General features: G+C 38.2%; 1 protein-coding gene across 1 annotated transcript in view; it reads right to left on the reverse strand.

Annotated features, from left to right (window-relative positions):
• The window catches only part of spns2 (SPNS lysolipid transporter 2, sphingosine-1-phosphate), a 75,830-nt gene extending 61,492 nt beyond the window's left edge, over nucleotides 1-14,338 (reverse strand). The window contains exon 1 of the mRNA XM_051894281.1: nucleotides 13,888-14,338. Coding sequence (XP_051750241.1) covers nucleotides 13,888-14,119 — 232 coding nt within the window. The 5' untranslated portion in view covers nucleotides 14,120-14,338. The remainder of the gene's footprint in view (nucleotides 1-13,887) is intronic.
• Between the last annotated feature and the right edge of the window lie 2,727 nt (nucleotides 14,339-17,065).

Genomic DNA, 17,065 nt, shown 5'->3' on the forward strand with positions numbered 1-17,065 from the left:
CAAAGCGACGGATGCTTTTTCCACTCAGCCTTTTAACCACCACACAGTCCGTATAAACACAGTGCAGATGTCAGAGGAGCGGGGGGGTGTTTTAGCGGGCGTTTGCGGGTGTGGGTGTTTTGGAATTCCCTCACCATTTTATACCAGTAGTTCCTCATTACTGCCTCACCCTCAGGCGGGCTGCCAGTCAGTGTATCATGCTGTACACTGCAATGCTGATCTGAGACTGGTTTTAAGGTGTGTGTGCATAAAAAAAAATGGAATGATGTGTGAATATGCAATCACAAATGGGCAGAAAATGTATTTAATAATCTCAGACACATTCCCTGGGTTTCAAAATACTTGCCTAGAAAATGTGTAAATAAACTGTGCACTGCAGGGCTTCTTCACCAAAACACAGCTATTCTAGACTGCATCACTTGCTTTTAAATATTGCATAAAATATTGCTCTTCTGGAGGTGCTTTGCAGAAACAGCATAGTATTTGGGCATTAATAATTCATAAGAGAATTATCCTCTGGAGTGTGAGCCCATGTGTCAGACGTATAGCTGTGCAGTGGTCAGAATGCACTGGAGCGCAGAAAAATCCCCAGGCTGCCTGATTCCCCCTTAGATACTCAACATCACTGTCGGAGTGTGTATGGTCAGTGAATGTATGGTAGCAGATATATATCAGTACACTTACTCCTTACACTTACTCCAGACAGACACTGAGACACAATGTTTAGCAACAGTAAACATTGGCAGTAATGTTCACTATACATATATATAAAGATATTTCACATAGAGGCTTTAAATGTGCTGCTTGTTTCATTAAATAAGCTACTGACTACTCTGAGCAATTTTGTGGATCACATTTAGCAGGACAGAAAGCAGTTGGCAGATGCCGGAGTGCAATTACGGCCACCCGTACTAATCAGCCTGATCTGATACCATGCTGTTGGATGCTAATGTTAACTGCCAACCAGAAGCTTTAATTACTTTTCCTTCTCTCAGATTCTAATGAAAAATCACTTGACGAACAGTTTTCTTTCCTGTGTTGATGTATTTCCAGTTGAAACTGGATTTGGGGCGGTCTGTTTTTTTAACAGCCAGTTTTGCTTTAGTTACAGCCATGAATATTATTTGAAAGGTAGTAGCCTAGAAAGGCAGTAAAGACATTGTTTGAATAGTCCATGTGACTGCAGTTGGGTACAATCTTAATGTTATGAAGCGACGAGAATACTTTTTGTGCATAAAACAAAACAAAAATAACAACTTTATTGAACAATTTCTTCTCTTCCCTGTCATTCTCCTACGCTGTTGACATTGGTCACACAGTTCAGCATCTCCGGGTTTCTATGTCAGTATTGGCTCAGTATTGGCCAATACTGAGCCGGCGTTCTGACGTAGAACCCAGAAGCACTGCACTGTGTTTACAACGTAAACAGCGTAGGAGACTGACAGGGAAGAGAAGAAATTGTTGAATAAAGTCGTTATTTTTGTTTTGTTTTTGCGCACAAAAAGTATTCTCGTCACTTCATAACATTAAGGTTGAACCACTGTAGTCACATGGACTATTTTAACGATGTCTTTACTACCTTTCTGGGTCCTGAAAGTTGCAATGACATTGCTGCCTATTTGTGGTTCAGAAACCTCTCGGATTTCATCAAAAATATCTTAATTTGTGTTCTGAAGATGAATGAAGGTCTTACGGTCTTACTTTTTAAAGAAATTAATACTTTTATGCCACAAGAATGCATTAAATTGGCCAAAAGTGAGTTACAGTAAAGAAATGTATAACGTTACAAAATTTTATATTTTTGAACTTTTATTAATCAAATGTATCATGGTTTTCACAAAAATATTAAGCAGCATGACTGTTTTCTACACTGATAATAATAAGAAATGTTTCTTGGGCAGTAAATCAGCATATTAGAATGATTTCTGAAGGATCATGTGAGACTGAAGAAGGAGTAATGGCTGCTGAAAATTCAGCTTTGCCATTGCAGAAATAAATTACGGTTTAAAATATATTAAAACAGAAAACAGCTATTTTAAATTATAATAATATTTTACAGTTTTTACTGCATTTTTAACAAATAAATGCAGCCTTGGTGAGCTAGAGAATTCTTTCAAAAACATCAAAAAATCATACTGACCCCAAAATTTTGAACAGGAGATACGCTAAGACCAACATCAAACGATGACATAGAGCCATTAACTGGCTTAACGTTTTGCTGATTGACGTTAGACAAGCTTCATTTGTAGCCTAATCCTAATGCTTTGTTTTTATTTTTTTATTTTTACATAACACAGAAAGGGATTACTGTAATTATGAGGGCTTTTTGTTTTTTTGCCTGTAACGAGATTTAATTTGGCTTTTCCACTCGCTATGCCTCTTTGCTTATTCTCCTTTTCTTCTCTTTGTTCTCTAAGAGCTGTGTAGGAGTGGGGTGGGTCTCACCCAGGGGGGTGTCAACAGTGCCCGATTCTGTGAATAATAATTAGTCCTGAATAAAAGTGCTGAAGTGCTTGATTATCTTTCTTAATTACTGCCGTTCCCATTCAAAGTGTAAACCTATAGTGAAACATCATTAATTAGCCCATATCCCTCTGACTACATTGTTGAGATTGTAAACTGAATCTCTTAACAAATGCAAAAATCTAGATTTAAAGCAGCATGTTAATCCAAAACATAGTTCTTATTGATTTTTAAAGTTTATGTCCATTAATTGTGTTTGGGCACAACAAAAAAATTGTTCACTTCAAATACTACCTCAAAGTGTTCAGGAATTACCTGAAAATGGCCATGGATGCTCCTTGAATACTAAAATACAAACTTAATCATCTTTGGTCGAAACATCTTTGAAGCTCTTTGATTCAGAAAATGTCTAAGGAGAAGAGCTCAATCAATAAAGCTTCAAACGGCACAGCGAGCCAAGCTATTCTCAATGTACTAATTGACAGTGTTGAGCAACCTAGAGTGAAAGTAAACAGAGAGAAGAGATTCAAGAGGTGTCACGAGACTGAGTAAATGAAAACTGGAGGGAAAAGAGAAAGACGAAGAAAAGGAGAGAGCTAAATTGGATGGGGCATTTCAGCACACTTTAGCCTGAAAAAGCTTACGTTGAGAGCTGGTCTTTCAAGCTCAATTTAGCATTAGACTGTAGCCACAACTGCTCTGGGTGAGTGGCCATGAGCTTTAGACAACTGACAGCTAAGGGTGATGAGTAGGAGAAATGTGTGTGAAAAAAAAAACATTTTCAGTCAGTTATAATGACCAATTGAGTGAAAACTACACACATAAATGTTTCACGGTTTTCTCTTTTGATTTATGCGGTACAGACCAGTTATAGCTATACTTTAAAAAAGATATGACTCCTTGCTACTATATAGATTCTTCATCCAACTTAATACCAAAGGGTCAAAAGCGGTTTCAGAAGAGATAGAGCATTCATAACCTTAGAGAACCCTACAGAGGACAGTAATAACTATAAAATACTACATGTGCAGGAAAGTTGTCATCAATCCCTCTTGACTCAGCATGGACGGGCTTTGCTGTTTGATCTCTCAGTGGACACCTATGGTGAGACACCTAGTGCAACCTTAATTCCTAGTGTATGTCATATCCTACATCTATCTATCTATCTATCTATCTAGAAAAGGTTTGCTGCTACTACAGTTTGCTATGGAAGAATACTATACTAGAAGCTTTTTTAACAGAAATAAGCAGTCTATTCACTTTAAATTTAGTAACTTCACTGAACTAGAATTTAAAAGGCATTCTCAATTCAATTCTGAATGTCGAATAACCCTGTGATGAACACATAGAAAGCATCAGAAGTGAGTTGCCTGCAATCAATACCTACAAGAGATCCACATGTGGCATGTATTCAAGAGTTACTGTAGTCTATAATTGACTGTAGCCCCAGAAACCTCTATTCTATGCAATCAATACACAGAAACACACCCATGCAATCACACACAGACCTACTGATCATTTTATGTTCTGTCCCAGTGTCTTTTATTACATCCATTTTCTTGCTATGCAAAGCACTATTTTCATCCACTCTCATTGAGTACAGCTGAGAGTCTCCAGGACAGTAATCCATCTCACTTTCTCCTTCATGAATTAGAGATAAATCTCATTTCTTCCTGGTCTAGTTTAATGCAGAACAGTGCAAGACACTCTCAAGCTACAATATGTCTTAGATTTGTATTTTATCCTGCAGGCAAATGAAAAAATGGCACACAAAAATGTTCCGCCACAGAATCCCAAGAGAAACGTTCAAGATATAAAAAGGGCGTGAGATTATAAGAGCCATAAAGAAGTGTTTTTGGCAGTTTAAATCTACATGCTTTGTATTGATTCTGTTTTGATAAGCACCTTTCCGTGGCATGGGCTGGTGACTGGTAACTATAGATTGGAGGTAACTGTGGGAAAACAAAATAACCGCATCACTGGAATTCCAGCTCTACCTCCACATTCCACAGCAGTGAGGTGGAGACACACACCTCACATACACACACACGGGTATTTTAGGCGTTAGTTGCAGGTAATTATTATGTTCTGGTGTGGCCAAATAACTCAAACATTTGTGCTAACCTGGTAAGAATGCCAAATTAATCCTTAAAGGAAACCAACGTCTTGAAGATTTATCATTCAGCAAATGAACTGTGCCTAGAAACAGCCAGGGACTTATGTCAGTTTAACAAACACTATTGCCTGCTGTATTATCTAGTTAATATGCATTCATTTTTACTCTATGTTGTTAAATAAAGTGGCTGAGGCACAACACTGACTTATACTACAATTGCAACACTGGCTTAAATTAACTTACAATGTCTGAACTTTCTTTCTCTTTAAAATTTTTCTATATTTAATATGTAACTATACTAATGATCAAAAGTTTGGGGCATGTAAGATTTTTTAAATGTTCAGCAAAGTCTCAGCAAGGCTGCATTTTGATGATTTTAAAAATACAGTGAAAACAGTAATATTGTGAAATATTATTAAAGGTACACTATGTAACTTTTTTAGTTCAAAATGTGCAAAATTTACATAATGATTGAGTATCATGAATCCATCTTCCAAAAGGTGTTTTTGTCTTATCCTGAATCACCACGGTATGCCTTAGTGTTTATACTCTGAGCATTTTAGACAGAGCGGGAAGACAACCGCTGTGGAGTAGCCCAGTATCTACATGACTCATTATATACATAAACAACTGATTTGTTGCTTGAGAAACATTTCTTATTATCAGTGTCAAAAACAGTTGTGCTGCTTAATATGCTTGTGGAAACTGTGATACATTTTTCACAATATTTTGATGAATAGAAAGTTCAACAGCATTTAGGCCTATTTGAAATGGAAACTTTGTGTCTTTGCTGAATAAAAGTATTAATTTCTTTTTAAAAAAATCTTGAATGAACTTCAGACTTATAAACGGTAGTGTAATTTTGCTTTCAACAGCCAACCACAAGTCAACCAGGCCATTAGGAAAAGTCCCGGGGCTCCCTATGACCAGCCAGTCACTGCATACTGAACAGCATACATAAAGGCATACTTGTCTCTCCATAGCATGCAAAGGGTTATTTTTAGAACTGATGAATGAATAACTCTGGGAAATGAATGAGTACAATTAAAGAATCACTGGAATTTAAACAGGTACAGGGTAGGACGTTAACGTGTGACTGTCACCCTGAGGTTTTGAGAAAACACAACCTGTTCCTCTGTGAAAACCTGAGCCTTCAAACCCTGGACATTTACACTTCACACACACCGAAACACCAGGGCAAGATTTCCCACTGAGGTGAAAGTGTTTCTGACATGTAATGTGTCAGGGTGACAATCAAAACCATATGTTCCCAAGTATAAATAGATGGCATCCAATGACACAGGAATACACATACAACATAAGATGCTTAATTGCAAGCTTTGGAAAAATGCTGCAAATATTGGCTTGATGAGGCCTGTCCTTTCATCCCTACATTAATAGAGATATCACAAAACAGACAAGACACAGAGGTCTTACCTACAGACACTGTGTCACCCTGTGTAGTCACACTCATACACACTTAGGCTATAATCTGGGAAATAACATGTTACATAATACATATGTACTCAATCGCTATTGAATAGAAGGAAAGATGACATATTTTCCTCCTTAATAAGTCTCTGCAAATACAGACTTGCAGTAAAGTCCAGTTTAAATATTTGTCATGGCTATATAAAGCGCTTCCGAAAGCTTCCTTTACAGACAAAGCTACGCTTTAGTAGAGTAGTTTACCCTACTGACCTTTCTTTTGATTTTATTTGGTCAATATTTACTCAGTCTTATCTAAAAACAGAACAGATTATCAGCCATTAATATTATGCACCCTCATATAACTAGAACAACTACTTAAATCATAAATGATTAAGAAATATATATGATAATCATTCAAAAGTTTAGGGTTTTTTTTCTCATCAATGCAATTTATTTGGCAAATCTGAATTTTCAGCAGCCATCAGTTTTCAGACCAGTTATAGCTATACTTTAAAGTATTTTATTTTTTATTTTTTTAGAATTCTTTGATGAATAGAAAGTTCAAATAAACAACACTTTACTGTCACTTTTAAACAATTTAATGCATCCTCTCTTTTATAAAAATATCTTTTAATAAATAAGGCTTTTAAAAAGTTTTGAACAGCTTTTTACATGTAATTTTACTGTAAAAATACTGTAAAAAATGTCTTGATTTTGGAAATAAAAGGAATTTGATCAAAATCTGTATTTTATAGATACAAGCACTTTTACTATAAAATAATGGTAAAATTATGCAGGCTCTGATAACAAAAATGATTACAGAATTATATGAAAGCTTCTGCTGTTGTTGTGCTGTTAAGTTTTTGTCCCTGTTTGGCCAGTTGTTGTCATTATGGGTCAGAGGTCCGGCCTGAGGATGTCTCCCACACTCATATTAATACATTCTGAATGATCTTGATCTAATACACAGTGACATACCTGTGACTTCCAATCTCACAGGTGCGCTCCCCCCTCAGGCGCCCCTCCCCCTGCTTCCTTCACCCTCCTCTACAGCTGTCTGTCAATCTCTCCGCCCTTAATCCCTTAGACACACTCAATCAAAAAGACTCATGTTGAGGCTGAGAATCACAGTGGATCCCTTTTTTAAACAGACAAACACCCACACATACTGCGCATCTGTTTGGACATGCAACGAGCTAAAAGCGGGCCACCAATTATATTAACAGGGTCAGTGCCATTTAAATAAGCACGTCAGCCGTCGCTCTGGTGGAAAAACATAACAAACGCTGTGCCTTGTTTGGATCGTCCACGCTACATTAAATGAACATCACATGGGCCAAATGAAAGACAAGCCTGTTAAAAAATAAACCGAACAAATCGCATCCTGGTTTTCAGAGGCTGTTAGTAGACATGATTGTGTCAGCGTTTATTTTGAGTCACCAAACTGCTTCGCCCAATACAGCCTCTCCGGAGCAAGATGAGAATTTGTCCACTCGTGTCTAAATATATTATACACTGACCTTATTGTTGAGGTCAGACAGGCGGTCATGGTTGTGTGCTCTTCATAAGGAAACAGTTGAGGCAGATGAATGAAAATAAACGATACAGGAAAGCTGGAAGATCTTTTCAAACACTTTCTTGCCCAACTTTTAGGAATAGGTCAGGCTTAAGAAAAGCTGTCTTTAGGGAAGTAGCGGCTGTCACAGAAATGGCTTTTTGTGCTTGTGTAATAGATGCCGTGACCACATGAAAAGCACTGTTGAAAGGAGGAAGAGCTGCTGTCTAATTCCAGCCACTGCTATCACAGGCAGCACATACTGTGCCATCAGCAAAATACAACCCCACAAAAACACACACAGGTGCTAAGAAAAGATCTGAATATGAGATAACTTTAATATGAGGTCAAAATTTGTTCAATTAAAAGAAAACACCTTGAGCATTAAAGTATGCCAGTCATTTCTCAAACACTAATGTATATTGCACTGCATATTAAATACTCTGTGCCTTCATCAATACACTCCAGCATTAAGAGCTAAACTTGTAATCGCCTTTTAACGAGTTTACTTTAATGGATTTATATTTCAGGTTTGAGAAAGACATCAGTAGTAAACACAACAACTCTATAACTGCTTCTATGAGGAACAATTACAGTGCATATGGGAAACAAAGTTGGGAGAAATGGAAGCCATTTGTTCTGCATGAGAAGAGTGAGACAAGCTTATAAACTCAATTACTGAGAGTTTTTCATTACTTTCATGTTTTTGTTGTTGAGAGTCCTTTAATATAAACACAGTAAAACAAGTGAAAGAAAGGGAGCGAGATGACAGCCAAGCCTAAAGTGACTGAGCCAACCTCAAAGTTTCTTTTAAACACAGACAGTTAATTTGCTGCAGGTATATTTAAAACGCACTGCTGTGATACTTACCCACATACTGTATAAAAGCTCCTTCACAAATAAACACTTTTTCCTGTCACATTTGCCTTCTTTTGTTTCTAACTTTCTACTGTCACTTGAAGCGCTACGTAATTAGCTTTGGCTAAGATAATGGTATAAACCTTATCAAAAGTTTTCAGCAAACAATGCCCATGGAGAGGAATTATGAACCACTTGCACTTTGCGTGGGGAAATCTTTTGCCCTCACATGAAATTCCAGATTGCATCAATTCCTATTAAATTGGATTTCACCTGATAATTTGCCGAGCAACGGTAAATGTGACTGCACCTTTATGCAAACACTCCTAAACACATCCGATCATGATAAAGGCGTACTTATGGGCTATTAAGTCAGGCAACCTACTGACTTGTCGATTTTAAAAATATGTAATTCTAAAAAAATATATAAACATAATATAAACTTTTATTAGCACGTGCTAGTGTTGTCAAAAGTATCGACCATGATACCAATTTAAAAAATATGATGCTTTGAGCGCTGTTGAGTGGATTCGTAAACACCTCTGATTGGCCGTTGTGTTCACACACTCATCAGATATGTCTGTGATTGGCTACAATGGTTGACGCTTCAAAAACATGTTTTAAATAGACATCAATGACTCTCTCCACCGAGCGCTTACACAGAAACACACGCTGATAGACGCTTGCTTTCAAACGTTCCCGCTCCCGCTTTCAAAACACTTTCAAATTCAAACATTTCCATGTGCTTTCAAACGCTCCCACGCGTTGATCATTGTAGCCAATCACAGACATATCGGATGAGTGCGTGAACACAAAGGCCAATCAGAGTTGTTTTTTACAAATCTGCTCAACAGCGCTCAAAGTGTCATATTTTTAAAATTTCAGTACCGACTTGATATCGTGGTCAATACTTGTGACAACACTAACATGCGCAAAGTGCACACTGTATGTGCAGCGCATGTGCTACGTGCTACTACTGCTGACCTCCTTCAGTACAGCACACTGTTTTGTCACTGATAGGCCTTATCACACCTTCAACTCACACCATAAGGGGCACAACTGGAAATGACACTGTGCGGGTGTGTGTGTGTGTATGTGTGTCTCACAAAAGGTACTGCCAAGGAGTGTGTCCAGGCAGAACTAGAGCTGAGCCAGCTAGACTGGACCATCTAGTGCAGAAGAGCAATGCAGCAAAACGTACAGTACTGTAGTCTCCACTTCCCCTCATAAACTGTGAGCCTGTGTATCTGAATGTGCAGACATGCCCATTTTCCCTCAAGGAGCTCCTCGGGCTGCTGGATTACCCATCACACTTAATTAAGCACTTGTCTTGAGATTAAATATCCTCATACCTAAGATGCCTTTAGGAAAAAAAAAAACTGCACCTTTCAGTATCCGCTGCACCTCATAATCCAGATTACCAGTCAAACTGCCTTCATTAGAGCAGGCGTCAGGCCGGTGGCTCAGTGGAGGATCTTAGATCAAATAATGTTAAGTGGCCTCCGTCTGTACGTCCCTGTGGTATTCCCCGCGCCTCCTAATCCCTGTCTTAACCGTAATCTGTTGTTGAGCTCAGCCTGTCTGCTGGAGGGACTGTTGCCAGCCTGCCTCCCTGCCTCCCTGGGTCTGAGCCATCACAGCCAAACCACAAATTTAATCAAACTAAATGGTTCACAACCTCAGTCCCATCAATCTGATCTCTTGGTCCCACTGGAGGCTGTGTTGGAGACAGAAAGAGACAGATATAGATAGCGGACAACTATAATCGGCCAATAGGGAGGGAAAGAGGAGGGCAACTCAGCCCCAACATTGCAGAAATGCACCTTGGGCTAAACATAACGAAATATAAAGTCTCTTGCTACTTTGACTAGCCAGATATGAGTTATAGCAGATAGCCCAGCCACCAAAAATAAACAACATGAGCCTATAGTGACCATATTACACTCACACCTACTCACAATCCAAACTTGACACAGGTGATGATAAGCAAGTTTTTCCCCAAGATTCAGCACACATTCACATACTAGCATGGTTTTCTTCCTCCTTGCTCTGTGGTTCCCCACGAGGGATTGGTTGTCTCTCCTCTGCTATAAAAACTGCACACCCACTAGTTTTGTTTAGGTGGAGAAAACGGCCAAATTAGAGCTTTGCTGTTCTGTTTCACACACAAAAATATTTATCAGCTAAACACGAGACCGACAAGGCAAAAATGACACTAACTGCTTTTTTAGAGACACACTCCCTCTTTTTAGAGAATTAACATTTGGTTCTGGCTAACAGTGATGAGAGACTTTGGTTGATGCTAAAAGATTCCAAGACAACCACAGCCTGGAAGAAGGGCTCGTAAAAAGTGAAACTGGCAGTAAATGGATATGACTGAAATAGCAAAAAAACTCAAATTAAGTGTTTTCACAGTGACGGTATTTATTAGACACGATTTCAGTCATTGGGACTGCATTAATTATATGTAAGACACTGACTGAGAACGTAATGTTAAGTTCTGTTTTACAAGCAATTCCTGCATGCACATTTGATTTAATTTTGTTTGTGTGAGAGAGTAAACTGCTGCACTAAAATTTAAGTGGGCACAATCCTGTTTTCCATTTTTTTACTACACCACTGCAAATGTTAAAGCATCATGGCTTAGTGAATTACTTTTAAATTTTAGCTAAACATCTCTGTTTTCTTTGCAGGGATAGTTCACCTATAAACAAAAATGCTGTAACTCACTCTCAAGTCATTTCAAACCTGCATGAATTTCTTTTTTCTTTTTAGAATTGTATGAAAAAAAGACTTACGGGTTTACATACGGGTTTGGAACGACATGAGGGTGAGTAAATGATGACAGAATTTTGTTTTGGGTGTACTATCCATCCCTAATTTTCCCTCAGACACATAAACCCACACATACCACTGCAGAACATCATTAATGTGATGTCTGTGTCAGTCTGACTGCAGTACAAATGACTGAACAGCAGTGGTGAGGAGGTCTCAGCAACCATGTGGATCATTCTCTCTCTCTCTCTCTCTCTTTCACACACACAGACACATGAGTGGCCGTCGCCACTGCAGGATGGCTGCGTCAGCTCTAGCCTCTCCTCTTTACCCATGAAGGGGGCTTCACCCTCACATGCATGCTTCCCATAACGCATGATTAATCAGACACTGAGATGTAGAAGAGATCCACGCTAAACTCAACAACATTCAGTCTGCTGCTGCAACACTCACAAACCAAACACATTTACAAAACTCCTCTCCTGAGAATTGACCATTTTTTGCTGCAATATATTCTATACTTCTATTCATTCATCTATGCTGTTCAGACGTAACTCACTGTTTAAAAGCCAAGAGTTTGATCAGCTGTGCATGTTTAACATGAGCAGTTATATAACATGATAAAGAATCTTCCTTTTTCATAGTCAAAAGTGTGTATCTGTTAACTCACTTGAGTAAAAACGAATGGAATTTAGCTTACATTGATATTTTTTTATCTGAAACAGGATGATCAATCGATCTTTTTAGAATAACGTTTGAGTAAAACGAGAATGATTTTAGAGATGGCGAGATTAAATGAGATTCGGGCTATACCGCATGTCAACATCTTTTTCATAATGTTATCACAGCTCGACTTGTCTTATGTAATGTTGCTGAACCTTGGTTTGTAGTACAAACGAGCGCTATAAGCTGCCATGAGCCGATAACGTTGCCTTGCCTAATTTTCTCCTTTCACTTCTTCGCAAATTTCACCCCATTAATTACTGACTTGCATCTTAAAATTGTTCGCGTGAGTGGTGTAACACGTGACCATCTGGAAAAATAACGCACCTTTTACGTATAGTCCTATATGAAAAGACGAGAGAAGACTTTGCCAAAGCAGATCCTGCAACTATGGAGGCATCCCGGGCTTTGCTAAATAACTACATAATACAACAAAATAGCCTACATGCTGCAGCGGCGCGCCATTCAAGCATCTCGCGCTGTCCAAAGTATCTGTACAGCGCGCGCCAGAGGGAACGTGATGTTCAGCGCAGACACTGCGACCATTTCCATTTCAATTATGGAATCGCCATAACGCTTTTTCTTCTTCCAATTAATAATTGTTTGTAATCTTTCCAAGTATTCAAGAACCATGTTACACATAGTCTATAGGCATATTTAATTAAAAAATAATAATTTCACAAGCTCCACCTGATAATGAAGTACACATGAATATTTCTTAGTAGGCAACTTACATCATATCAAAGAAAATCATAATGCGACCCATTTCTGTCAAGAAACAGAAGGAAAAAAATTATATAGCCTAAGCCTTATAAGTAAAGCAATGAGGGGAAATGGGTTATAAGAGCCGTATCTATTATTGAAGGCTATACTAAATCCCGCATTTCAGAAACCCCAAGATAATAGCACACTTTTGCCTTCTTCCAAATCTCTAATCGCTTATCATTAGTTATTCATGCAAATTACCCCTCTCAAAGTGTGCTGGAGCAAATGTCAGCTGACAGGTCGCCTCAGATCACCAAGTACCCATACCAAAAACGAATTAATTCCACTCCTTTTGAGGGATGCTAAGTTTGACAACAAAACTAGTAGATTAAATCTGTTCTAGTTTCTATGGAAACATGTCAGACCGCGGCTGCGCTCTGCCTTTATTCCTGAATAACTTCATTCAAGGGCATCTTGTGTTCAGCGCTACCGAGGGTACTATTTATAAAACCATGGATATAAGATGTGTCCCTCGAGAAGTTTGCTCTAAATTACTTTGGACCGCCCTCGAGTAAAGCGCTACATCTTTAAATGAGGTCTGTGTACGTTTGTATCTATGTGTAAACGTATGCTATTATGTTTGGACGCGGTGTCCATGAGCTTAATAAATACGTTAACGTACGCGATTTGAGTCCCATTTTAAACTGACATACAATAATAATGAACCTAATAGGCTACACGGGCTAATTATTGTGTGGAGCTGCTTTATGTGCAGATTGTTATTAGTAATTGACTATAGGCTATATGTGTAACATAGATACTGATTTGAAAATCTCATAATGACATAAATAGACTATACATGGGACCACTTGTCATGAGGCTTTGGATTTGGACTCTTTTGCGAGACATAAGGTCAGATTAGATTGATCTAAGATCACTCACAATAGTAATCAATATCATGCTATAGCACAACGGGGTTACCTATAGAGATAGTTTGATTAAATCACACAATATAGGCTAAGGCAAACGGTCTTAACCCGTTCAATAAAACTCAGCACGTGTGCAGCGGGATATAGAGCATACAAAAGATCACTTGACTTATGTTAATGTTTAAAATGTGATTTTCCTGGTCATTGTGTTGAACTGAAACCTCCTTGTAAGTGAAACATTAAACAATACAAATGATGACTAGCGTTGTTTTTGCTCTTCCGAGGTAGTTAATAAAACGAACGTCAATACAGCAATAAAATACTGGTCTTACCTGCTACGGTGTATCTGTCCATGTAATTGAGCACATTTCCAAAACTCAGAATCCCGGCGGCAACGAGCGGTGTCCGGCATCGGAGTAATGCGGCACGGAATTTTTGCCCAGGTCTGCAGGGATGCAGGTCTGGACTGGATTTAAGAGCCGGACTCATGCTTCCAGACAGCGTGTGCACCTCATCCGAACTGCTGCACCTCTCGATTTCACATCCATCGCTCTCCACGCACATCTTCTGGCACGACAGATCCAGCGCAAACGATTGAACGATTTTTGAACAGAGACAGGGCGGTTAGGACGGAAAAGTGTAGCACCTTTGAGCGGAAAACGAAAAATAAAAAACTAAGTGTTAATCACTAAGAATAAAAATCATTGATTTGATTATTGCTCGCTGAGCTCGGTTCATGTCTGTACACTGACAGGACTAAGCGCTCGGGAAGCGCTTTTCTCTCACTCTGTAGACTGTGTGTGTGTGTGAGAGAGAGGAAGGCGTGGTTGCGCGTTAAGCCACGCCCTCCAAATGAAGGAGCTATAGTGTGCACGGAATGCTCATGTGAAAAAGGGATTTTTTTGCAGTGACAGAGCACACCCAGAGCGCTTGTGCGAAGTTGCTTTTGTCTCTGTTGCTGTTTTTGTTTTTTTTCTGCCGTAAAGTATTCATCGAGTGAACTCAACCGACGCGAAACATCCTCTAAAGGTGTAAATGAAAAGAAAGCACGAGAGCCGTAGGGAAACGTTACACTTAGAAGCACTCAAGACAGGGTGCGAATTATGGGGGGCTTTGGGGGGTCTGACCCTCCCTACTAATCTTTAAGCCCTCCAAAGGATGTCAAAACAAACAGTTGGGCATCTTGCAAGTACATTAAACAGGTTTAAATCTAAAATTGTTTACAAAGGGCATTTTTAACAACATTTTAGTAAGCAATAACTCACATTCTCACTAGTCGACAAATAGAGAAGTCGTTCGACTGAGGAAGGAAGGTAACCATAGCAACAGAACGCCGCTCGAGGACTTGGGATCTTTAGGACGCCTTAGGATCAAGTAGCCTATTAAACGGATACATCGTTAAATAAATAGTCATTCTTTTATCACTTTATTGCAGATTTACATAGACACGTTTATCACTTGTGATATAATTCATTGTATAATTCGCAATTATGCTATGTAATATAGTAAGTAGCCTAATATAAAATAATTGTAATAGCCTAGCATAGCGCTTCGACGTCCTATGAAAATGAGAATAGTGATGCTATGAAGCTAACCATTCATATTAAATAATTAAACACCAAGTAGGGTAAACATGAAATGGCCTCTTTAAACGTTTGTATTAGGCTACAAAACATCTGGAATACCCGTTAGTTGAGAGCATTGCGGTGAACTCTGTCAAATCTTATATGTTTTATTACACGAAGTATTTAGGACCCTATATTTAAGTAATTCTTCTGAAAAGGTTTGCATGGTTTAAATTAAAACAGCTGGACTGAAGTAGTAACACGAAGTCACCTCTTCTGAAAGCGATCCGTGGTCTTCAGCACTCTGGACAGCTCATCATCACTATCTAAAACCCTATACAGCCACACAGAATTATATCATAAACACTGTTTCACCTCAGCAATATAGTGACTATATCACACTCACCGCATTTACTAATTAATATTCTGCCAATTATGAAACATGCTATTAATCTGAGATTACAAAATGATGGTAGCGTAGCCTAGGCTAATATTTAGAAAGCGGTTACTGTTAATTGTTTTATTTACTTCCTACATATGTGTGGGATTAATTAATTAAGGATATTATTGAGCACTCTTTGACTCATTTTATTAGCCGCTTTTCACCGAAACCCATCAATTAGCGAAGATTAGATCAAATCACGTCATTAAGTACATCTTAGTTTTCCCTCCTAATCACTTGTATCTGACTGCGCGAAATTCGTAAAGGACAGCAACATGTCTAGCCCTGTTAAAATGGCCATCTTTAAAATAAACAGTTTTCCCACTGCTCTGAATATCCTTTCGGAAATGTCAAAAAGGGGGATTTTACTGTATAGTTAAGATTTATCTCTATCGCAGAAGAGCCTTTTAGGAAGTACGCGGGTCATTCTCATGAGAGAAGGCTGAAAGATGCTAGACAAATTATTGTCGGAAAAGAAGGAAGTTATTCGTTTGTTATTTTTCTTTTCATCTTAATTCCCAAACCAGACGGTATGCTAAACGGGATCATAATGTCATGCTTCTTCTGCACTGCCACTTGAGTCCTTTTCAACATGAACTAGCCTTAACCCCTTCAAACACTGCGACCGAATGGACATCAGATGGTTTTTGGTTTAAACCAATAAGATTTTATGTTTTTAAAATATTAGTACTGACTGGTCCCTGATCAACCAATCACAATGAAAGTTTGACCCATAACTTAATCTGATTGAGCTTCAGGCATCACAAAAGACAGGCATGGCTAGACCAAACAGACAAGAGGAGGAGGAGCTCCTTTTTTACCTTATATATGCAGATTTATGTTCATTGTAAGATCATCAACTTGCACCTCTTAATTTTTTTATAGTATCAAGTGATAATATTAAAAGTTAATTTGAAGGTCTTTCAGAGCTGTAGAACACAGGATTTTTTATGTCTTAAAATTATTATTAATAATTTTTTTCTGATTCATTTTTTGTGTCTTCAATGGTGTGACCATAAACTGTCATTCAGTTTTTCATTAGTTTTAGTGAAAAACAGAAACAACGAGTACACACAAACACACACAGACATACACACACTCCCATTCACCCACTGCAACCAACAAAAAGAATCAAACAAGTTTTTTCTACATTCCAAATGTTTTTCTACATTCTTATTGTCATTGCTTATTGTTACAGTATGTGTTATTTTCAAAAATCTTTAATGCTAGTTCACATACTGTGTGTGAACTCTACCTCAGAAGTACTGTATGGTTAAAATATGATATATTTTTTGTTGCTTCAGTCCTGATGTCCATTGTAGTGGACATGAAAAAAAAAATCTTGTTTTTTAGACTCATTTATCAAAGAATAGCAAATATCAAGTGGATAAAAAAGTTTTGCTCAGTGGAAAATAATTCAGGTCTGAAGGGGTTAATATAGGCTACTCCAAGAGAATGAGACAGTAAAATTAAGAACAATATTTTCTAAAGTCTTGCTAATTC

The sequence above is a fragment of the Ctenopharyngodon idella genome, chromosome 5 (genome assembly GCF_019924925.1).
Source record: "Ctenopharyngodon idella isolate HZGC_01 chromosome 5, HZGC01, whole genome shotgun sequence".
Classification (NCBI taxonomy): Eukaryota; Metazoa; Chordata; class Actinopteri; order Cypriniformes; family Xenocyprididae; genus Ctenopharyngodon; species Ctenopharyngodon idella.